General features: G+C 44.0%; 1 protein-coding gene across 3 annotated transcripts in view; it reads left to right on the top strand.

The window, feature by feature from the left end:
• Positions 1–24,914, top strand: part of DOCK2 (dedicator of cytokinesis 2) — a 355,728-nt gene that overhangs the window by 141,396 nt on the left and 189,418 nt on the right. For all 3 annotated transcript variants that reach the window (XM_036423739.2, XM_036423738.2, XM_036423737.2), the window contains one exon: positions 14,830–14,925. In XM_036423739.2, coding sequence (XP_036279632.1) covers positions 14,830–14,925 — 96 coding nt within the window. The remainder of the gene's footprint in view (positions 1–14,829; positions 14,926–24,914) is intronic.

The following is a 24,914-nucleotide window of genomic DNA, read 5'->3' as shown; positions in this document are numbered from 1 at the left end:
CTAGTGCATTCCACAGATGTGTGTCCACCCCAGCTTCTTGGAATTCTGTCATAGCCCATCATTTCCTGCGCATGTTCTTATGTGGGTATCCTACTTCTAGTTTATAGTCTCTCCGAGGATGGGGCTGATCCAATCTACTATCTCTCCTCTACTTCCACGCTGCCTGGGCATAGTGCCGAAGTCTGAACAGATGCTCAATAATTAATCTTTGTGTTTTGATTGATCCTCTCATCCTCAGTTATTCTACTTTCTCAAATACACACTGACACTAATTTTATTTTTTATACTCAGCAGATCCTAATGAGGAAGGCAAATCTGTTACTGTTGCATTAAACATTATATACAAAGCAGGTACCAACTTGGAGTATTGTTGTGCTCCCAAATTATTTCTACACCAATTTAGAATTCAGCATGCATTTTCCTGCAGAAATAATGCCACACAATGACGGTGGTCAGCCTGTGTGAGCATGTTTAACCCAGAGAGTAAAGGAACCCTGGGACAGAGAGCAGAGGCTCACGGTTACCTGTCCTCATTTCATGAATAGTTTCTGAACATTGTAGGTCCTTCACCTTACCTATCACTCATCACACTTTGCTCACCTTCAAACTATTGGTTCCCTTATCTAGACAATGAGTCCCATGAGTGTGAGGACTACATCTCTCTTGTTCACTGCCATATCCTAACACAATACCTGGCACAAAAAAGTATCTGTTGACTTTCATTGAGTTAAATTGAAAGATTATGAACTTTGAAGGCCCACAGACATGGATTCAAATTCCACCTTCGCCACTAATGAGCTGTGTGATCTTGGGGAAGTGTCATGGCCTCTCTGAGCCTCAGCTTACCTCTGCATAATATTTTGTTCATCATGACTATCATATTGATACTTACTATATGTTTCCTCTTCCCTTTCTTCTTGCCCCAGTGTAATCACATAAGTATTGATTAATTAGTGATGTCTGCTTTTCACGCTGTATTGGCTGAGGTGGTGGTGACAGAGAAGGTGATATTTGGTCTTTCGCAGCTTTAGAGAACTTCTATTTCCAGCTCTAGTCCTGACAGTCTGTGTGATCTGAGGCAGGTGACTCAGACATATCTGTGAAAGACTGATGCAGGGTTTCTCTTATTTTCAAGTTGACTTTTTTTTTACCTAAGAATCACTCACTTCGGGTGAGTGACTATAACCTCTCAGTGTTCTAGGGGTGGAGCCCAAATTGAATTCAGCTTTGTGTTTTATCTTAACTATTCATGCATACTTTAAGTGTAATTCAAAACAGATCCAGGTTTAAGAAATATTACGTTATGTGTGAGTCATGCATTAATGAACACCTGCTATAAGTCAATCACTAGATAAAGCACCTTCTATACAGAAGTCCATTAATTTTTGTCATAATACAGGGAGCACATTGTTATCATGCTCAGGTTGCCTACAGACAAACTGAGGCTTACAGGAGTTTAAATAAATAGGTTTAGCTATGGAGCACATTAGTGGCAGAGGCAAAAATCAATCTGTCTAAATCTAAACCTTTCTCCTACCCATCCTTAAAAGATATATAAAAACAGAGTTTTGCCCAAAATGCTTATGCCATATTAACTAGAAAGAGCAGGACATAAATTGTCTTTTGCACATATAAGGACTTGAAGGAATCATAAATGAATGAGAAGTCAGATATGCTGCAGGGTTAGACTGATGGGTATATTATCTCATCTTTGTTTTTGGTAATGTTTGTGCAATAAATAATGGATGTTTTTAAAGAATGCTCTGCTTAATTTAGAGGCATAATCTGAGAGATAGTTGATTTTTTTAGATATTGTAATTTATACTATGCATTTTTATAAGGGATCAGAAATATAAAAATGAATGCAAAGCTAGTATTTTATTTTATGTCCCTCCCCAAGCATCACTATGACTATAGTAGGTAATAAAGGACAGATATGCCTCAAGGAACCTCATGGACAGGAACTAGAACCACCTCTGTGGAAAGTGGAGAATTTTTATTTTCTGTAAATAGAGCCAGTATTTAGGGAACAGAGGGCCACTGTCATATCTGGGAACAAGGAATGCCATGACTCAGGGAAGGTTGGAGAAAAGAAGTTGCAATCTTCTCAAATAACCACCCCCCAGGAGATTAATTATTTATCTGCTTGAACCCTATTCTGGAAGATAAGTTACAATACTTTGTCTTCTTAGTTGTAGAGTAAAAGAAGAGAAGGCTATGGTACATATATCACCAGCATCTTTGCTTTTTGAGACTAGACAATTTAGCACATTTTTAAATTTTGTATCAGACTCTGAATTGATAATATATAAAGTTAATTTAGGCAATATCATTCACCCATTCATCCATCCTTTCATCTGTCCATCCATCCATCCTTTAATCCATCTGTCTATTCATCCATCCATCCACCTACTCATCCATCCTTACTTTCATATGTATATCCATCCATATACCCTTGAACATTTCCCATATTTGTTCATGTGCTTAGTAGTTACTCTGTGTCAAGCAGATGCTACCCTTTGTACATTAAACATTGAAAGATGTGGTCCCCTACTTCCAAGAAATATGAATAAAATTGTGTGAAGACTCAAAACCAAGAACCACCAGCCCTGCCTAAGGTGACGTGGGGATTTTGAGTGATGAGTCAGGAAGGGGTTCCCAAAGGTGATGACTGAACTGGGTTTTTTGACTGCTGAGTAGGAGATTGGCAGCTGGCTGGGGAAAGGGGCATCTCACACACAGGTAACTACCTGCTTTCAAAGACATCCTGGTTGCTTGCTGGGGGAAGGATGGGTTAAGACCTGGGAGAAACATGACCTCACCAGATCCAAAGGACTGAACTCCTTCTGGGAGCTGACTGCAGTCCAAGAGGCAGTGGGTTCGGCTTCATGAAGACATTGTGATGGGGAGAAGATTATAATCAGAAATCTAGTGAGCACTTGGGAACCCAAGACTCAATGTGAGCAGGGCCAGACTGACACAGGCCGAGGGAAAAGCTTGGTAGGAAGAACATAGAAGGCTGAGTTGGGTGTTATTAACCTTCACTTATCAGTGAAAAGCACCCTATTAAAAATCCCTCCTTATGATAGCAAAGGGCACAGCAGGTGCACATTCCTCCCAGTTACCTCTGACAGTGCCTTTCTCAGGACATCTTCCCAGATTCCCCCCAGTTGGTTTTTTTGTGTCTTTCTGAGCATCCTCAGCGCTCTGGGGGCACACTGTGTAGCCCTTTTCATACTGTGTGGTCCTCCCCCAGGAACCGTTGCCAGCAGGGCCTGGGCTTTCTCTGTCCCTGAATCCCCAGCACTCAGGACAGCACATGGCACACAGTGAATGGTCTCCCTGGGCTGCATGTAGAAAGTCCCAAGGTAATCCTGAAGATGCAGCCATGGCCGTGAACCACTGGAGCAGATGCTGAGAGAATGTGTATGGAGATATCGAATTATAATGCAGACTAGCCTGGTCATCTCCTTGTTGGTAGGGCAGGGATTGGGAAAGGAGCAGCAACCAGCTGTTCAGGCAGCTTCCCAAGGCTCTAGATTGACCCCCCACTAGGAACACTGGGAGCAGAAGACTTCTTTTAGATGCTGTGCTCTTACTGGAAGGAAACTCAATGTGTGGCTAGACTTACACACTTAGATGTAGCAAAGGGTGAACTGGCTTCACTAACCAATTAGGTGGGTTCTCACTGGCCGAGAACATAAAGGGGCTGAACATTCAGAGAGAAGACCATCCTGCTTACAACTGATTAGGGAAGGACCAGCGCCCGGGCTTCAGAGTGGGGGCTCTGAGTATACTATGGAGATCAGGAAATAAGCTGGCCATGTTCTTGTCATCTAGAAAGGTCACCAGGAACCATATGTCATATTGGACAATTTAGAATAAATCAGAAAAATAAACTAGTTCTCCCTCTCCCAAATTTGTTTGAGATATACAGGTTGGAGAGAGAGAGAGAGAGAGAGAGAGAGAGAGAGAGAGAGAGAGAGAGAGAGAGAGAGAGAGAGCGCGAGCAAGCAGGGGAGGAGGGAACCCACAACCCAAACTTTCCAAAAAGAGTGAGGTGGGGATGATATCAGTATTAGACATATGACAGGACTTTAGTAAACATTTGTTGAAATCATCATTACAATTAGGGAAGGGTGGAGAAAATCACATGAGCTTTATCAGCATTAAAATAGAGGCTCACGGTATGGGGGTTGATGGGGGGACAGAGAGAGAGGGAGAAAGAGAGATTGAGAAAGAAGAGACCATACTTTTCAAAACGAGAAGAAATGGTCTTGTTCTAAGAGGCAGTGATTTTGTCAGCACAAGGAGAGGAGCCCGCACCTCCATTGCCTGCTCTTCATAGCGATGGGTTTCTGGGGAGGGTTTGGTTATATCCGTCCTGAACTGAGAAACGACTTTGAGATTGTGTAACGGCACACGTAGATCAGAGGATTCACATTCATCCCTCGGATTTATTGCTCTTTTCTAGCCCACTCTCTTGTGATTAAGACTGGCCTACTTTTTCCACCTCTTCTCAGCAACAGGAAAGAGGTTTGAGGATGATCTCTTAAAGCCTCCTGTTGGTGGTAATGTTTCTAAAGTTTTGGGCATAATTTTTGCCTAAGCAGGCTTATCAGGGAGAACAGGCTCAGAATTCTGGCTGAGACCCAGGATCCCGGCATGTTCATGAGACCTGTCTCTGAACTTAGATATGTGCCTGGCTGGCTTAGAAAGGATCTGTGAAGAAAGAGTACTTTTTCTAAAAAAAAAAAAAAAAAAAAGGGAGGGGGGGGCAATTGAGTGTTGATATGGGGAGACGCTGTTGAGGAATCTAGGTCAGTTATCATCCAATGAGCTGTAGATTTCTGTATTTTTCTCTCTGGAGTGATTAGGGGTATTTTCACTGTAGTAAGGAGTGTAGAAGGTTGTATATCTTTTTAATCCTCTCTTCCCCTGTCTAGCAAGCCCTTAGCATGTAGTGTGGGGTCAAGTTCTATTGCCAGTACCGTTGAGGAAGTCTATGCCTAGAAGTTTCCAGATTCTCCATTCTGATTCCACACCCTCCTCTCAGCATCTCTATGGAATTAACCTGAGTTGAAGAATGACATTCTATCCATGGAAGTTTAAATATCAGTAAACACGTGGAGGTATATTTGGGAAATAATTTGGGGTGGCGGGATATCATGCTGGCACCTTCTGTGCCTGTGGCTGAAGCCATTCCAGGACTGGGGTTGAAGGCTGGTGATGGAGTGGAGGCATAGAGTAGGAGGAAACAGAGAGAAATTAGCCCACCAGTGGAACAGGGGAGAGAGAGGAGGGCAGTAATGGAGGGTGGAAGAAGGTCATTGAGAAGTTGGGTAGGGAGGGATAAATGGTAGCAAAGGTTCATACCAATAGGGAATTTTCACCACCATTTCCTATAGGTCCATGGATGCATGCTTTACAATATATTGTTTCCCAAGTAAGCAGCATGTATTAAACATTAAGTGATTTGTTTACATAATTAAAAATTAATCTATATTAATAAAAGTATAATATGCTAATTATTCCAGACAGCTGAACAACCTTCTGGATGTCCTTTTGGACGACATTCTAGATGAAGCCTGGGCTGCGAGGGTCAAGGCAAGCCGCTGCAGCTGAAAGGGCCAAGCCCCTTGCAAGAAATTCGTGCATCGGGCCTCTAGTAATATATAAGTAGCATTTATAATTTTCTGACCAGCAGAGTTCAACAGAATGCCTGCCTATCTTGTTTTCATTCAAACGAGGGATCTTGACATTGCAATTAGCCAATGCGGTAACACTGAAGAGGAGTCTACCATTTCTGTTAAGCTTCTTGAAATACTACAAATAGGTCACAGAGCCCTGTTTCCACAGTGGAAACCCTAAGGGAGCTCATGGCTGCTGGGACATTTGGACATTTAGCTTGCTTGGAACATGTGGATATTACAAACAATGCAAAACTGCTGTAAATAGCCATGTTCACAGTACATGCGCCCTGCACACAAGAAGACATGGATCCAAACCCAGCTCCATCGCCTATGGCTCTGTGGCTCTGGACAAGTTACACACTAGCACATGTCAGAATTCCCTGCTTTGTAGCACGGGGAGCAGCAGTGTAGCAGATGGATACGATTATTCTGGGAATTCAATGAGATGGTGCATGTAAAGCATTTAGCATAGCATCTGTCACCTATTAAGTGCTTAAAATATCGAATGGCAATAATAATTACAATGGGTCTTATTTTACACCTTAAAATGGGATAACACTCATCCCCTGGGTTTTCCCAAGATGCACTGAGATAATAAATACGAGGCACACAGCCCATTGCCGGCACATAGGAAGAATCCAGCAAATGTTAGCTGTGTTGTTTATCCATTTCTCCTTACATGGTCCCACAGATCCCTCCTGCTTTGAAGAACAAAAGTAGGCACCTCTGAGGCACATCTCCTAAGTGGCTCCAGCCAGTCTCCATTCCTCTGTAGTAAGATGTTAGACTGACAGACCTTGCTTTCATTTTTTTCTGCTCTTTGGCTGCAGGTTGGAGGTCCCAGTGCATTTTACTAAAAGCCCCACAAGCAACATAATAGGATCTGAATAAAAGAAACATTTGTCTCTAAGCACAATTGGGTATTTTTTGTTGGAGGCAATAGTTTTGTTATGTGTTTTATTCCTGGCTGCTTTAAGTAGGTTTTTTTCCCCCCCACCTGCAAATGGAACTTAAAAGCATTTGATAAATGGAATACGATATTTCATAGTTCTGCCTTTTAAAAAGGTATTAAACCATGTTACTTTGTAATGCTTTTCTCAGTTGACAACAGCACTTTATCCATAAGCACCAAGGGTCTTGTGACCGCTCAGCATGGGGCAGACACGCCCCCCAGCCTCCCCCCCACTCCCCACCTCCCCGTGGTCCCTGGAATGCATCCACCCAGTCCCTGTGAGTGTGGTTCCTTAAGTATATTGACTGACTCATCTTTTTCCCATTGGGTCTATTCTCTTAATTATTATAAGTGATTATTGTAAAAATTTCCAACAAACCATAGCAAATAAAGTTATCCCTTTAACCTCACCACCTCACCTCTCTGCCTCTTCCCCCTGCTCAGAGGGACCATTGTTAATGTCTTGCCATGCACTTTCCAGGATTTTTGGACATAGGAAAATATTTTTTTTCAAAAACATAAATGGGATTATATTACACATGGTAGCCTGTGGTCTCTTTTTACTGGATGTATTAAGGCTATCTTTTCAGATCAAAAATATCTGCCTTTTCCTATTCCATTGAGTGGATAAGCTGTCATTTATATAATGGGATCCCTGATTGGGGGACATTTATCTTGCTTGCTGCATTTCGATATTATAAATAAAACAATATGCTATCAACAGCTGTGCACACAAACGTTTGCCTCGCTGTTTACTTTGGGCAAATTTGCAGAAAGATTTATCATCTCAAAGTCCTGCCACATGCATTCCTCTCCGTGGTCCTAAAACATGGAGGCAGGGGCAGCTGGAAGCCTGGACCTGGGGGTCAGACAGGCCTCCCTGGGCCGGAACTAGGATCAGTGCCCATATCTGGCACATGATCCCAACCACAGCCTCCGTTTTCCCAGCTGCAAATCTGGGATAATGGAAGGATTTCCCTCATTTGATAGGTGCTTGCAGAATTTCTTAAATTAATATAGCCAAGTGCTTAGAAGAGTACTTAACATGGAGTAAAAGCTCGGAAAATATTAGCAGTTAGTGTCAGAACTAGCTACAGATTTTCAAAACAATTCTGATATTGTGGGTGCCGTTATGCTCAGTGTAGAGGTGAGGAAATGGGTGCGGAGAGGTAAGTGTGGTTAACCTAGGGAAGGAGCATGGTGTTGGCTCTGTAGTCTCTGCGTGAGGAGAGACTCTATTTTCATATCACTGAGAAATGCAGCAACAGAGGCCGTGGAGAGCCGAAAGCTCTCACTCTTCTTGGCACCTCCCCGCACTCTGTGTCATGGAAAGAGTTTAGGATTAGACAGAACTGAGCTTGAGTTCAGGCTTGGCCACCCGTGAGTAGATAATTCCTGGGCAAGTTACTCATCCTCTCTCTGATGCTCAGATTTCACTTCTGGGGCTTCAATGTGTGTGTGTGTGTGTGTGTGTGTGTGTTGTTGTTGTTGTTGTTTTTTATTAAGCGAGATTACAGTTGTCAGGTCTACATGCATAGTTCTTAGCATGTAGTACCACTTCAAGATTGACAGGTAACAGCAGTGTCAGAATGAGGAGCCCACCTTTCCTTCCTTTTTTTTTGTCTTCTACTGCTGACGCCAACTCTCCCTCCTGGAGAAGATGAACCCCTGAGGTTCAGACACTCATGGCCACATGAGGGCTCACCCACAACTTGCTAGGGAAGTGAGGAGCTGCCTGGAGGGTAGGAGACGGGGAGGTGATGGGGCACAGCAAAGCCACAGCTCAGCTCCACTGACCTCGCCCTCTGCCTCTCTGAGTCCCCGTCCCCTCTGTTGCCTCCTTTACCCAATGAACTGTCCTGCAATTATTCATGTCTTTCCGGAGAGAAGCCAGTCACACAGAGGGAAGAACACAGCCTTAAACCTAGAACTCGTGAGAAGGAGAGAAGGTGACTGTGCTTTAGAGGATGATATTACCATCCTTTGAAAGTTAGGTTATTTCCTTTGGAGGGAGTGTTTCTGGTGCCTTCTAAAGGAAAAGGAAGTTGAAAGGACCCCTTCCATAGGAGCACAGAGCAGAGGAAGACAGTGGCAGCTCTGGGCAGCAGCCGTTTCCAAGGCCAGACTATGCATTATGTCTCTGTTGTTAGAAAGAAAAGATCTTTGGGTTTAACTCCGTAGCTGTGACCTTGTGATCTTCATCTTGGTACTAAAAAGGCCTAAAGACAAAGGAGGCAGAGTAGCTGGGGTTGTCCTTGGCATGAACACAAGGCCCAAGGTTGCATGTGTGCTAGGTGCGGGTGTAGTCGGCCAGAGCTGGTTTTTCATGCTAACTCTGATGGCAGCACCTGTCACTGGTCATGTGACCCAGGCCAGCCCCTTCTCAATGCTGATGTGTGGCATTCTGTAAAGTAAGGGTTATACTAGAACTCTGTTCGAAATCCGGCATCGGCAGAGAACAGCCACCCTTCTGTCACTGAACGTTAGCCCATGTACTGTGAACATTTCTATTCAGTGAGCTCACTCATAAACATTTAACCATGACATTTAGCGTAGGAATCCCTGTAAAGATAATAGATGAAACAGGGTCTCGTATTTTGCTCCCTCTGGAAAATGTACTAAAAAGAAAAAGGGAATTTTGTAAAAGGAAGGTAGATACCATATGGAAAAATACTGACTGATTTAACAGACCTGGGAGAGCGATTCATAAGCCAGCAGCGGGGAAAGCTGGCGTCTCATCTCATCTACAGCAGAGATTCCCCCCAAGTTACAGGAAATGGTGGGAGCCCGGCCCTTGGAGGTGGCGGGGAGGGAGAGGAGCACAAACAGGGAGGATCAGTGGCAAGTGTGGTAAGAAGCAGCCTGTCTGGGCAGCTGAGTCATAGGGTGGTGGTGGGGGGGGGAGGATATTTTCAAAGAGGATACAGCACAGACCATGGGGATTAGGTGACATTAGGTGCAGTGGAGGGCAGCAATTCCCTGCTCCAAACAAGGTTTCAATCAAAGCATGCATCCTGGAAGCCGAGGCCTCAGGCACTTTCCTCTCCCTCAGCTCCCGATGCTGGCAGCCAGGCTCTCAGCCTTCAGGCAAGAGATCAGAGGAGTCTTGTCTGCGAATCCATGTGGCCCCAGGAGAAAGCTTGGCATATCTCCAACTAACCATCCCAACCAGATCACCCTGCAGAGAAGCTCCCTGACCACAAGGTCTACTCAGGCCACATATAAGTACTAAAGTCACAACCACACATGCTAAAAGGAATAAGGCTCGTCTTCTGGTTGGGGGGCATGAGGAACTGGTGTTTTTGTTTTAAATATTTTTATTGATTTTATAAAGAAAGGGTGAGGGAGAGAGAGAGAAGAAAAAAAAAAAAAAACCATCAGTGATGAGAGAGAATCATTGATCTGCTGCCTTCTGCATGCCCCAAGCTGGGGATGGAGCCCACAGCCCAGGCATGTGCCCTGGCTGGGAATCGATCCATGATCTCCTGGTTCATAGGTCAGTGCTCAACCATTGAGCAACACTAGCCAAGCTGGGTTTTTGTTTTGTTTTTGTTTTTGTTTTTTTGTCTTTTTTGTTTTTTTTAATGATGAACATCAGTGTTTCTAAACTATACACGTTTGTAACTTTGATTTAAAAAATAACATTACCACCATTAAATAGTCAGCATTACTTGTGTAAAAGTGGAATTTTCAAATGATTAAGAATATCATCTTATGTAGTTAGATAGTAAGCACTTTTTAAAGTTTTATTTATTAAACCGGGGGGAAAGCTGACCAAAGAAATAGCTAGTTCAAAAGTGTTAGGATTCTTGAATTTGGGGAGAGGAGATGCTTATATTGAGTTGGGCTTAGATATAAGACACATAACATTTCTACAGACCAACAGAGCTATAACCTTTAGCAGACTAGAAAATATCACACTTTATCACTGTTCTACAAGGGAGCCTCTGGCTTTACGGAGTGCTCATATTTCTGCTTTCTACTCAGCTGTGGATGCTGAAACAGAATTGCATTTTCCAAGAGAGTAGAGGACTCCCCAAGTTGGGCTTCTCAGAAACACCCTATTAAAATTTTACAAAATCCTTATTTTGCTTTATTTTCAGGTTTTGGGTCTATTCCTGAACGCTTGCTATATATAGACACAATGCAACAATGTTATTGGGTTCTAAGAAGATGCTGTTGTCTGTCAGCTGTGATCCGAGACCTCCCCTGGTTGTTTTGCATGAGCAGGCAGGTGTTAAAGACATATTAGCGCCAAAGGGGTTCCTTTCTACTTGGTATCATCAAAAGGGTTGAAAGAAAAATGAAAATAGGGACATATTTTACAGAATTTGACTCAGTGTTGTGAAATGCTGTGTCTGTATGTTATTCTACAAAGTCCAAGGCTGGCCCAGGGCCCAGGGTGAGCCAAGAAGACTGGGTTGTCCCCCCAGCCACCTACCCACCCTTCTTTCAGTTTCCTCCCTCCCTTCTTTCCCCCATTCTCCCTCCTCCCTCCTCCCTCCTCCCACCTTCTCTCCTTCTCTTCCTCCCTCCCTTCCTCCCTCCCTCCCTCTCTGTCTCCCTCCTCCCTCCCTACCTCCCTCCCATCCTCCCTCCTTCCCTCCCTTCCTCCTTCCTTCCCTCCTTCCCTCCCTTCCTTCCTTCTTTTAAAAAAAATACCTGGCCCCCTTTCTCCCCCAGCTCCCTCTGCTCCCTTCCCCCTGTTAATCAGCACACTGTTGTCGGTGTCTGAGTTTCAGTTTTATATCTCACAGAGGAGTGAAATCATATGGTTCTTAGCTTTTCCTGACTGACTTATGTCATCCCTCTTTTTACTGTGTTATGTATCAGGCCTATGGGTAAGATTAAAGAAAGGACCCCACATTCCTTCCAGATATCACACACGGCCTATAATTATTAAAAGGGGGGGGGGGGGAATCCACTACAATTTGCAGTGTGTTTAGGTTGGATGGATTGATTCTTTGCCAGGGCCATAATGGGAAGACTGACTTTGTCATTTCAATTACAAGTCACCGTTTAGTTCGAGCCCAGAAGACACTTCGAAGAGATTCCTCCACTTGCCTGGCAGCAGAGCAATTAACAGTGCGTGATTTGTGGCTGCATTTTTACTGCTTAGCACAGGTTTATCATCTTGAAAGTTTTCCATTTGCATATCCGCTATACATTCTTTGGGCGACATCTCGATATTATCCAGAGTTTAGGTTATGCATTGTCTTTTACTGCACTTGCTGCTGCGTGGTGGGAATCTGCAAGCTTGGCCGAATACAGTGCAGACCGAGGGGGAGAGGAGTTGCAGCCGCCACTTGCTGAGGACCTACTATGTGTCTGTCCACCCTGGGCAGCGAGGGCTTTACGGGCATGCCTTTACTTACTCCTCAGACCAGACTCCGGGCTTCTATTGTTTGCCACTTTTTATAAACACAGAAACTGAAATTCAGGGGAGAAAAGCAATTTGCCCCAGGTCACCAGCTCAAATGAGCAGGATTGAGATTTAAAGCCAAGTCTGTTAGATCCCAGAACACTCTATGCACCGCCTCCCCTGTTGGGACCTAAAGTGGAAGGAAATAAATTGGACGGTTTTCCACGTTTGAATATCAAACTTCCTGAGCAGTCTAATTGCTGCTTTTTGCATGAACGGCTACTTAAAAGAAGCAAGAGAAAGGGGTTTTATTATCTCTATTGGTAAAGGAAGAGAGAGATGTAATCCTGGTGCAGAGGGAGGGTGTCATCAAATGGAAGCCATTATATGAATTGGCAGTGGGCTTAGATGGATGAAATTGCAAAGGAATGCAGAGAGGACAAGGGAGTAATGAATACCTAGCACCAAAGATTTTCTAAAAGGGAAAGGCAAGATCAGAAGTTACTGAAGGCAATAATACTTCAAGATGGAGGATGGGGGCTATCCATCCTTCACAGATGCAAAGAGGCTGATGAGGCCCCCAATGTAGCAACCAAAGATCTATGTTCCCGTTCTAATCACCTAGGTGAGTACTGGGTTTGAATCAATTTTTCTTTGCCTTTTTAGCTGGGTGGCCCTGGACAAGTTACTTAACCTCTCTGGGCTCCAGCCTTCTCCTCTAAACAATGGAGATCATAATATTTCCCTTCTTGTTGTGAAATGAGGACTTATTTAGTAGGGTGCCAGGTATTTAGTAAGCATTCAAAGCATGTTAAACATTTTTATTACCATGAGCATTACATTTATATCATATGAAATATTGGAGATTGAAAGTCAGAAAAGAGGCTTGAGTTCATAAAGGATAGAAGGAAGTCACGAGAGAGTCTCACCTGCAGCCTGAATTAAAGGCAGATGTTCTCTCCCTTGCCTCTGAGCACCAGGAAGAAACCGTGATACAAGGAAAGGGCTGGATGCGGGGGGCTGGGGGGGGGGGTGGTGGCTCAAATCCAACAAGACACTGGCATCTGATGGGTCAGGAGCACTTGTTTCTGTAAAATACATGTGTTTGGGTGGGAGCTCTGGTGGCAGCGGTTCTACTGGGAAGCTCCCTGGGGCTGGAGAGTGGGGATTAGTGCAGACAGAGTGAGGGTGAGGCAGAGAGAGGATGAGGGAGAGGGAGGGGGAGGGAGGGGGAGAGGGAGAGGGAGAGGGAGAGGGAAGGGAGAGGGAGAGGGAGAGGGAGAGGGAGAGGAGAGGGAGAGGGAGAGAGAGAGAGAGAGGAGAGAGAGAGAGAGAGAGAGAGAGAGAGAGAGAGAGAGAGAGAGAGAGAGAGAGAGAGAGGAGGAGAGGAATCTTATCTTTGGAGTCACTGAAAGCCTGTTGGGGAGGAAGGAGGGTTTTTAATAAGCACATCTTTGTTCTTTTTCTTAATACAAATCTATTTTCCTTTCATGGGTTATATTAAGAGACAAACCACACTTAAATGGAAAGCAGCTACATTTCACAAGGTGCTTATGAAGAAGTCCCAGGGGCCATGCACCTTTCAGCCACCATTTACTCAGCCCGTTCTTCTGTTAGCCTCTGCCAAGGTCCTGGAGACACAGGCTGCTTCTCAACCCCAGTCTGCCTCCGAAGCTCCACAGTGTGTGGTGTCCTGGTTCCCAGCCATCAGAAGGCGCTGCATAGAATTCATGAATTACTGATGCCCAGGCTCTATCGTGGACCCACAGGTTTTCCTGCCATGGAATGAGGCGTGCTCATTTTTCCAGAATTGCACATGTTATTTTCATGTTCACATCAACCTTGAAAGATGGATGAGAAACCCATCTACATTTATAGATGAGAGAGTTCACTTACAGAGAAATAAGTGATAAGCGAGGTCACATGGTGCAAGTGCAAAGTTGTGTCCAGACCCAGAGATGCTGAATTTAAAATCCCAGGGCCTCACCACTTGGCCATGACCACCCTCCCAGTTATGTGTGGATGGTACTCTGTGCAGGAGCTTAGAATTCTCAAAATGCACAAAACAATCGCCTACCACAGCAAATACTCAGAGTATTGACAAGGAGGCTCAGAGACCTATATTTAAAGTGGGAAGAACCCTATAAATGTCACAACCTGGCTCACCATGATTCCCCTAAAGTAGATCAGCCAGCTTCTACTGCAGAAGCACCCTATGCTTACAGTTTCCATCACATAACCCCAGTCCCGGGCTCCTGCACCACCGGCTCCTCTATTTGTTCTTCTGGCCCAGGGGGATAGTAGCGCCCTGCTGTTGCTGATCTCTAGGTTATCTTGTTTGTGTCTCAACTTCTTCATCACCTTTTTCACTCTCCTGCATCACATTCTGTCCTTATCCCAGGTTAGATCCCACCTGTCTCACAGGTGAAGAGACCAAAGTGTGGAGAAGTAACTCAGCCCAGGTAGCACAAGAATTCTTGACTCAGTTGGTATTCTAAATCAAAAGCTTTTGATTCCAGATATTAAGCAATTAATTACTAACTTATATTTAAGATGGTTATTGGAATGTTGGTGTCTAGTGCCTGGTGGTGATGGTAATGGAGATATGACAACAGTGATGATGATGATAATGATGGTGATGATGATGATAATGATGGTGATGATGGTGATAATGATGATAATGATGGTGATGATGGTGCTAATGCTGCTGCTGATGGTGATCTTGGTAATCACCATGTCTGACTGCTGTTGCATATTCTTTGAAAGAGGTGTGCAGACACAATGTCTCGGTTGTCACACAAATGTCTCTGACTGTGTTACAGGCCTTCACCTACCACCACATCCAAGAGATCATGGTCCAGTTGCTTCGCACTGTGAACCGGATGGTCATCACGATGGGACGGGATTACCCCCTGATTGTGAGTAGATCCTTCTTCTTGTCAAATGTTTCCCACTGTTCATGGTCAGGGAATGGATTTTCTGGAACACCGATCATGTTGAACACCCAGCGCCGACCACTGCTTTGTTTTGGAATGCAAGGGTCAGATGATTTATTTCCTATCTGAGCTGGGAGAACATATGAGTTAAATCAAGTTGCGGAAATAAAATAGGTCTTGGGACTTGTCTGCCAAGTTGAGTGTGGCAGTGGGGAGGGAACGTCACTGGGAGAAGTGAGAGAAGCTCTTTGTGAGGAGACTGAGCAGAGTGCTCCACGCTCACGTTCACTTTACTTCTGACCTAGAGTCAAGCAGGGCTCAGTCTCCAGGTCCCATGAGCTTGGTTTTCTAAGTGGCTTACTTGTATATTAACTCTTCCCTTAGAGTTGGTTAATTCAAGGTAACTGATAAATTGTGGGCTACTCTTCTGCACAAACACTATGTTCCATAGATCAGGAGATACCTACCTCATAGTCTGATTGTTTTTCTCTCCAGACACAGAGCCCATCTTCAACCCTTTAATCTTTGCCCACCGTGCTCTAAGCCAAAGGCCAAAAACTAATGCTTACAGGGACGAATTATGAATATAAATATGTCACTCTCTTGCTCAAACTCACCAGTGCTTTCCCATCTCACTCAGAGGAACATTTAAACCGTCGCTGGGGCCTGAAATGCCCTCTCCCCCTTGCTCATTCTTTTCCGTGTTCCTCCCACATATAAAGCATTATTCCATTTGTCATTTCCTTGGCTTGGCCCATCTGCATCTCAAGTCTGAGGGCTGGTTACATCATGTTAATCAGATTTTGGCTCAATGTCACTTATTCAGAGAGGCTTCCCTGCTGACTGCTGTCTATATCCTCTCTCAGTCTCTATGCCTTACTCTCCTTTAAGTTGCTTAGTACTTATCATCTGAAAAAACAAACAAACAAACATACTATATACCTTTATTTATTTGGTTATTGTTGTGCTCTCCTGGTGAGAATATGAGCTCTAGGAATGTAAATAACTTTGTCTGATTTGTACATTCATATCTCTAGACCTTGCAACAGTGCCTGGCATGTAGTGGGTGCACAATAAATTCTTGTTCAATGATTGAGTGAATGAATGAGTGTTCCAGGCAGGGACCTTAATGTTTAAAGAGGACAAGTCCTGCTCAGCTCTGATGACACCATGTGGGATTGGGTCCTATAGTTTCCAGAACTCCCAGCATTTCAAGAGAAGCTGAAAATATAGAAATTTTATGTTAAATGTCCTGATATTTAGGTGTTGACAGATAATTAAAAGTGGATGCTGACCATGGATAGACTGCGGTCTTGCTTCATGGCCACAAACCATTGGGTACTGAGAGTTATTCTAACATTAGAGGCCTGATGCATGAAACTCATGCAAGGGGCTTGGCCCTTGCAGCCCTACTGGCTTCATCCAGAAGGTCATCTGGAAGGTTGTTAGCATATTAGCTCTAGAATACATAGGATTAGATGGGCAAGGACTTGTTCCCTGGAAGCAAAGTGTAACAATCTTCTTCATACTCATCCGTTCTGTCCACTCATGTCAAAGCATGGGTAATTAGTATATATTAATGCACATTTCAGGGTGTGGGGACATCAGAGAAAGGGCCAGCAGTGCCAGGCACCTCTGCCTTCTGGGGGCAGAGAGCCACATGACTTGGTCTCTGTCATTTGTCCCACTTACCATCCTTTCACCTTAGCAGTATCACTATTTCTTATTCAGCTACAAGCTTGCATATCTGTGGTTTCCATAGCACACCTTAGATAAGCATCTTATGAGTCCTCTAATCTTTATTCCTTTTCTTTGGAGTCAGACCTAAAGGTGGTCATCAACCCACTTAGTTTATTTCATACATCACAGGCTCTTCACACTCTCTCGCCTTCACAAGTGATTCTTTAGAACAGTGCCTGGATCATGGCCCTGGATCATTGTCTCAGTGGATCGAGCAACAGACTGCAGACCAAAGGGTTCTGGGTTCAGTTCTGGTCAGGGGCATGTACCTCAGTTGCAGGCTGCTCCCCAGCCCAGGCCCAGGTCAGGGGCATGTGGGAGGCAACCAATCGATGTGTTTCTCCTACATTGATATTTCTCTGTCTTCCTTCTCTCATCCCCTCTCTCTAAAACTCATTGGAAAAAATATCTTCAGGTTTTAAAAAAAAGAAAACAGAAAACAAAGAATGGGATCTGTTATTTCTATCAGGTACAATGCGTCTCTCTGTCTCTTTGCATTAACGACACAAGCAGGTGGCCACCATCTGACCCTCATTCACTACAACCAGTTCTCTTAGCTTTTCATCTGTTGCTCTGCCCTGGTCACTCGCCCTTCCCGCACACACTTCTCACTGCTGCCCCAGTCAGCTTTGCCAGGACACTGCCCTACTCCAGAATGTTCAGTGGCTCCCCACAGTCAACCAAATTAAGTCATAAATGCATTAGTTTGCCCTGTCTCCTGTCATCTGGCAGCAACCAAATTTTTCATTTTCATTTCTTTTTATCCATCCAAATTGGCTGTCTGGATACTGCCCAGACATGCCTGGCACATTCGCTATCATGCTGCTTTCTTTGTCTGGAATGCCTTTACGTGCTGTTTCTCTCTGTTGAAACCCTCCCTCGTCTTCCAGGTCCAGCACAAACGTGTTCTCTTATGAAGCTGCCCCAAATATCTCACCAACCCATTTGGGACATCCTCCACCCTTTCTTCTACAGCTCTCTTTATTTATTTATTTATTATTATTTTTTTTATTAAAGGTTCATTGAAGTACAATTTACAGACTTGGAAATTGAATAATTAGTCTTAGTAAATATTTGCAATTGTGCAATCATCACCATAATTCAGTTTAGAACACTACCTCCATCCTCCAAGGTTCCATTTGCAGCCTCTTCCTGTCCACGCCTAGTCTCCACCCCCAGCCCTAAGCAATCATTTATCTACTGCCTAGCTCTTTTGATTTGCCTTTCTGGAAATTTCACATATGTTTTTTTGTGTCTGGACTTTTTTTTTTTCTTGGAATAGTGTCTTGAGGTTCATTTATATTTTAGGATGTGTAACTGCTTAATTCCTTATTATTTCTGGATAGCAGTACATTGTATGAAAATATCACATTTGTTTAGCCATTTACTACTTGATAGACATTTTAATTACTTCCAGCTTTTAGCTATTGTATATAGTGCTGCTATGAACTCACACACAGATTTTTGTATGAACATTTGTATGTGATATTTTAATTTCTCTTGGGTAGAAACCTAGGAGCGGAATTGTTGGGGAATGTAGGAAGTGTATATCTAACTTTCTAAGAAAATGCCAAACTTTTCTATAGTGCCTGTACCATTTTACATTCCTACCAGCAATGTTTGAGGGTTCTACATTATGATCTACATTATCTATATATGAACATTATCTACATTTAGTATTGTCAGTCCTTGGGATTATAACAATTCTAATGGATTTATAAACATTATAAATGTTTGTGTCTCATTGTAGTTTAAATTTGCATTTCCATGATGACTAATGATTTTGAGCATTTTTCTTGTGCTCTACCTTTTTTTTTTTTTTTTTTTTTTTGTCATTTTAATCTGTGAACTTGCCCTACTTGGCTTCTCTCTCATACCTGAGACTTTGGAGGCCTGACACTATCCATAGAATGGGATAATAATAGACCTTTTTAAAATAGCATTGCTGTGAGAATTAGATGATACACAAGAAGCCTCTGCCTAGGTGGTTCTTTATATGCAATATTCATTTATTTATCTATTTAGTATTTTGTGAGAACTTCTTATGGTACTCAGCACAAAGCCTCAGAAGTGAGTTAACTATGGTCTGTGACCTCAAGAAAACCATGACCTCCTCCAGAGGGAAATCTCTCAAGTGCCTCAAATTCACTCAGTTTATAACCCTCCCACTCGCCTGCCACTGCTAATCACCCACTAAGTGCTGCTGTTTTCAGCATCTCTGGCCCCAGTCCCTCCCCTTCTGGTCTCCCATTGACTCTCAGAGCTTCTGTCCCTCTTAGTCAGTGGACCATTGTATTCGATCCATTGCAAGGTGATTTTCTGTTTTTGTGACTCATGCCCCCTACATTCTGCAGACTCCCTTGAGAGCCAGGGGCATGTTTTACTCATTCTCATCCTCTAGGAGGGTGCCTGGCATAAGAAAGGTATTCAATAAATGTGTGTTCAAGTTACGAGTGCGTGAACTGCTCCCCCAAACTCTGTGCTATAGCAGACCTTCATGATTTTCTGTGTGCTTTTCCCTTAGTTCAGACCCTTTTTTCCTCCTTCAACAAATGCTTTTTCTAAATGTGGGGAGCAGCTCACTTCTCGGGCAGGGGGTGGCAGTGTAATAAACCTCCTGCTCAGACTTGCCCTGCCCCCTGGGCTGATTCCCGGAACCTTGCCGAGGTTCTGAGCTGAAGCTGAGTCAGTCTCAATGACCCTTGAGTTTGCTGGTGTAATTACAGTGCTGAGAGTGCTGAGCAAGGGGCGAGGGGAACTCAGCTGGGCAGCAAGCACACCTCACTAGGAGGAGGGATGTCCTGATCGAGGAGGAAGCAATAAGCAGGCATTTCTTAAGATGTAGCTTCATGTTCACAAAATGGGCATACCCAGCAATTCTTAGAATTGAACCCTCGCCTCCAAATTAAAGAAAATGATGTTGGAAAGCAATTACTCAGAGGTCAAGGGTCCCTGTCTTAGCACTGAAAGCCCCAATTTAACTTCAAGTTGGAATTTGATAAGGAGGAGAGATCCCCATTCCAACCGTCACTTTTAATTTTCCAGATATGATTTTTATTGGTTACTTTCCATTGCGTGGGAATATTAAACAACCAATATTTATGGCGAACACCCGATTTGTCTGATACTTCTGAAATCCCAAGGAGGCCTTGATCAGGCCCGGGGCGGCTGGTTTCTATCGTGTCATTATGGGATTAAATAGTGACTTTTTTTCTCTTATTTATGGAAGTGGGAACATTGCTATGAAAGGTGTTGGCTATTAAACGTACAGGAACCATAGGGCTAGGATGATTGCTTCTTGCACAGAGCACATTGTAATTATCGTTTGCTGGAAATAACCATTCCTGCTTTGTTCTGTAGATTGCCTGCCTGAACAATGAGGTGTTTATGGTGACAAATGAGCAAAAGGAAATTTTGCAAAACAGAAAGCGAAGGACTTTTACATGGCTGTTGCCCTGTCTTCCTCTCTTTGCCAGAATCTAGTCTGTTTACTTATGTAAGCAAAGAGTTTGACTTTGATGCTGAGAAAGGCAGCATGGGTTGGTAGAAGGATATTTTGGGTAAGGGAGCATAGGAGAGTCTCCTCACTCGTTTGGCAGAGAGTTGGCTCTGTGACTTTATGTTGATTTCACAGCTCTAGACCTGGACTTCTGAGCATTGGACTCTGTCATTGTTGAGATGTTTTTCATGCAACTAGGTTTCTTGACTTGGCCAATGCCCATTCTCTTTCCCTATCTCCCAAGCTTCTGAGTGAGGGACTGAAAATAGATGTTGCTTCCTGTATCAACTCTGATGGATTGGCATTAACTACCTACAGTACTGCATTGAGAAAGATTCAAAGGCTGCATATTGGCTCAGTAGGAAGAAGTGCTGAATTGATTAATGATGTCTGTCATGAGCATAAGATTGGAGAAACACGAGGTATGCAAGACACTTGCACAGTTATGTACAGATTGAAACCACTGGTGTTTTTCTGGTCCAGTCCAAAAGGCCTTTTATAACCTATATTCTCTTATTTTCTTCCACATTGTGTTGGTTCCTTTAAGAAAGCTGTGATTTAAGAGCAGAAGATACTAAAAAAATATATCAGTTTTGCCAGAGAATGGTTTCTATTTACCACAGGTCATATTTTATCAAATGTAAGATGCACCCTGACTTTATGTGCCCAAAGAAAGTGAGCATGCTGCCAATGAAACTGACACAGTGGTTTATTACTGTGTTGATTGCAAACTTAGAAAATAAAAAATGTGTTAAAATACAAAAAGGAAGTCTAACTGAAAATCCCTATCATGTGATTGAGCATATCTTTGAGCCCTCTTAGCTTAATTGTCATCATCTCTTATTATTCAGGAGAATAGACTGAGCATTGTGGCCAAAGTCACACAGCTAATTGCAAGGTGGGACGTGAACCCTGGGTAGGGGGGGGGGGGGGTGGCGCTGCTCCATAGGCCTTGGAGTGGTGTGAGGAGACATGCCAGGCTTGTTTGTGCAGGTGGCAGTCTCAGGGAACCCCTCCTGGCCAAGGCTCCTCACTGCTGGCTGCTCTGGATAAGGCTGTCCTCGGCCTCCGGACTCCCTGGAGCTGGGGACAGACAACCGCATTGGGAGAATCCGCCAGGGAAGGTAAACATTGCCAGAAGGTCTTAGAAGGGAAATGATCTGGTAATTTTGTTGGAATTGGAGATCTAGCTTTTATTTCGGGTAGTTAAAATAAGCCTCTGGGTGATATATTTTAGGCCTAATTACCCTTGTTTTCACAGGGAGTCTATTGAGTGATTAAATAAAGGTAAATACCCTTGGCATCATGCCAGCTCCAGAAATTCAGAGCAGTTTGTTCTAAAAGGAAAAAAAAAATAATAATAGTAGAAACTACCCCATTCTTCACGGCTTCACCCACAAGAGCACTGAAGACTCCAGAGAATACCTGAGTCATCAGAGAGCCAGGGCCGCAAAGCTCTGCCTTCACTTTCCAAATGGCAAGTGGGCCACCTGTGTGCCCATTCTCTGCCACACTGTGAGCCCACAGATCCAGGAAACCTGTGCAGAAGCCACAGAAAGACAGGGAGTGCCAGCTCCACCCACCCCCGTCTCCTGGAGAACGGGTGTGAAGATAGCTAGGACTGGGGAGGTGGGGTTCCCGGCTGGAAATGGTTGATTGACTCTGGACCTTCACTCAGTAACCCAACACTCCCTTAAAAACCAGCATATTTGATAAAACTATCACTTATTGAGCAAATATCCTACTTCAGGCAGAGCACTAAGCACTTTAAGTAGCTCTCTTAACCTGCATCTGGTGCTCACATTTTACATATGAGATAACTGAGGCACAGGAGAAGGCATATAACTTGCTGTTATCACACAACTTATGAATGGAAGAACTAGGTTTGAACCCAGGCAGTAGTTTCTATAATTCCTGCTCTTCAACAGCATACTGTTTTACACAATAATATACTATTAATACCCATTAATTTTGTTCACCGGGCATCAAACATTTTAAAAGTACCAATGAACTTCCTTAAAGCCAATTGCTGCCCTGCCCAGACCATAGAATGTAATTGGATAACCTATGTGGAAACTCCCAGAAACCTATACAATGGCACGGAATTTTTGATGGGTTTATGACAATTATATCTTTAGGATCAATCTCAATTCTGGAAAATGAATCATAAAAAAAAAACTATAAAATGGGAGCAAAACTTTTTGTGTAATTGAGCATTGGCACTTAGGAAATAGCGGGGTTAACAAAGAAGACAGAGCTAGAACAGAGACATGGAGATTCTGATGGGTCTTGAAGGGAGAGAGAGTCTCCTCCTTCCACATCAGGCATCTCCAGGTTCTGTACATTCCAGTCCGAAAGGCCTCTCAAATCCAATGCTCCTCTCCACCACCAGTGCCATGGACCCAGCTTGGCCAGGACTGTCTTTCGTGGCTGCCATTGCTACATCTTCTTGTCCCCTTCGAGTTCTTCACACTGTTGTCAATGTGGTCTTTTCGAGGAAAACTTTATTGATGAGAAAGTGTCAGTGGCCCCACGGTAGCTGAGAATCTGGGAGGCTGACAATCATTAAAATCTCATGTCAAAGAAGAGACAGAAATCAGAGCGTTTAAGCCTCTTGCCCAGCATCACACGCCTGGGAAAGAGGCAGCTGGAGTCCCAACCCAGGTCTGCAGCGTGTGAAACTGACATCTTAATCATTTCACTGTACCTGTCTGGGCAGTGGTTTCCTGAGATAAAATGAATTTGAGAAAATTCCTGAGATGGAGTGTGTGTGTGTGTGTGTGTGTGTGTGTGTGTGTTAGAGGGAGATCAGGTTTAGAAGGGGGGGAAATCATAGAGGAGACCTGAAATTGTGTGGTAACCAAAAGGTAGCATAATGAACTTGGGGGAGCCTGGTTGTTAACTTATATGGAAATGTGGATGGTGCTTATGTCCCGGGGCGGGGTGGGGGGTGGGGGAAGTTTTGCTATAATAAGCGTTTTGGTAATTGCATATCAAAGAGTACTTGGCCTAAAAGGTATGTGCAAAGTATGAATTAGTATTTCAACTTCCAAGGGACCCTTAGCGCATGTTGGCAGGAGTCAGTGACCAAGGTGGACTTTAAGGGACTGGGTCTCCTTCTTGAAAGCCATGGCACATGTGAGTGGGTGGAGAGGAAGGACTAGGGGATTCTAAGAGAGAGCAGCATTTTCTGCCTTCTCTCCTGCTCCGTGAAACCTCCTCTCATTGCTCAAGGTCATTTTTCTTGTGACCTCATTGTTCTCTGTCCATTTCTCAATTATAGCATCGCCATGTCGTAATGAGATTGTCTCTCTGCCTATCTATGTGCCACAGTAGACTTAGGTTTCTTCAGAAAAGGGTCTGTGTCCTATTATCTTTGAGGGTCCTGTCCATTGGCCCTGGGCCGGGCAGGTAGCTATGGGAGTGAGTTAGTGGAAAGAACAAACTAATTGAAAGTCCAAATTAATGTCTAGCTTTAAAAGAATCCTGACTGAGAAAACAAGATGAGGAAAGATTTGTTTTATGTCAGGCTTTCCCTCACGGACCTTTTAAATATAAAATTCCCCAATACTTTATAGCCCTGTGTGGTATAATTCTTTTTTTAAAGATATATTTTATTGATTTTTTACAGAGAGGAAGAGAGAGGGATAGAGAGTTAGAAACATTGATGAGAGAGAAACATCCATCAGCCGCCTCTTGTACCCCCCCCCCATCCCCCACTGGGGATGTGCCCACAACCAAGGTACATGCCCTTGACCAGAATCAAACCTGGGACTCCTCAGTCCGCAGGCCAATGCTCTAACCATTGAGCCAAACCAGTTTTGGCAGTGGTATAATTCTTTTAGACAGTGTTTGAGAGCTGGGACATCAGAGCCAGTCTCATTCTCCAAACCTTTCTTCTGTTAGGTGATGAGCCCCAGATGAGGAAAGTAAGATAAGATAGAGGTTCCAAAATGTGTTAAAACAGTAGCTGCATCCTTCAATGGAGCAGACCTTGGCCATAAGGATAGAGTGCTCCAAGATAACACACACTCTGAAGCTGCTGCCACCCTGATGTGTCACACGTGGCTCAGCAGCTCACGCCTGAGGTTGTGCTGGGGAGGTGAGCGCAGGCTCTGGAGAAGCTGGTACCTGAGCTGAGTTTCCAGGAGTCACCCAGGGCGCCTGTGGTCAGCACCCAGAGAGGGGGTGGCAGAGACTGATTTTGGGAACTGAACAGTGAGTATTAGGAAATGCCTGGCCGGAATGTCATCATCCTAATGAAATTACCTCCAAACATCTCAGTGCCTTTTGGCATCTGATAGTGGAGCTGGACAGATCTGAGTCTGACAGGTGCTTTTAAGTGTGTTTTTAAAGGTATATCCCATCCTGTTTCCTGGCACTGGGAGAGAGGCTAGCCTTTTCTTGTCCCAAGAGAATTTAGAAGCTTTAGAACTTCAGGTCTGCTGTCTGGACATCGACACAGCACCCTGTCATGTCCAGTGGCGCTCTCTGGGGGCCATGGCATTGGGGCGCAGCATCTGCATTTCAAAAGGCTTTGACTGGCTGAGAACTGGTCCCCCTTTTCCCAAGAGGAGCAAGGAGGCCTCATTTCACAGCTACGAAGTGTCTTCACAACCCTGCCCTCAGTCCCCTCGTCTGCGAAGTGAGGCCAATGGTTATTCCTGTCCACCCAGGGTGAGGATGGAATGAAAACCCATGTGTGAAGCTCACAGCCCAGGCTTCACGCTCA

This window comes from Pipistrellus kuhlii, unplaced genomic scaffold (genome assembly GCF_014108245.1).
Source record: "Pipistrellus kuhlii isolate mPipKuh1 unplaced genomic scaffold, mPipKuh1.p scaffold_m20_p_8, whole genome shotgun sequence".
Taxonomy (NCBI): Eukaryota; Metazoa; Chordata; class Mammalia; order Chiroptera; family Vespertilionidae; genus Pipistrellus; species Pipistrellus kuhlii.
Note: the sequence above shows the minus strand (reverse complement) of the source record. Positions and strands in the feature narration are given on the sequence as shown.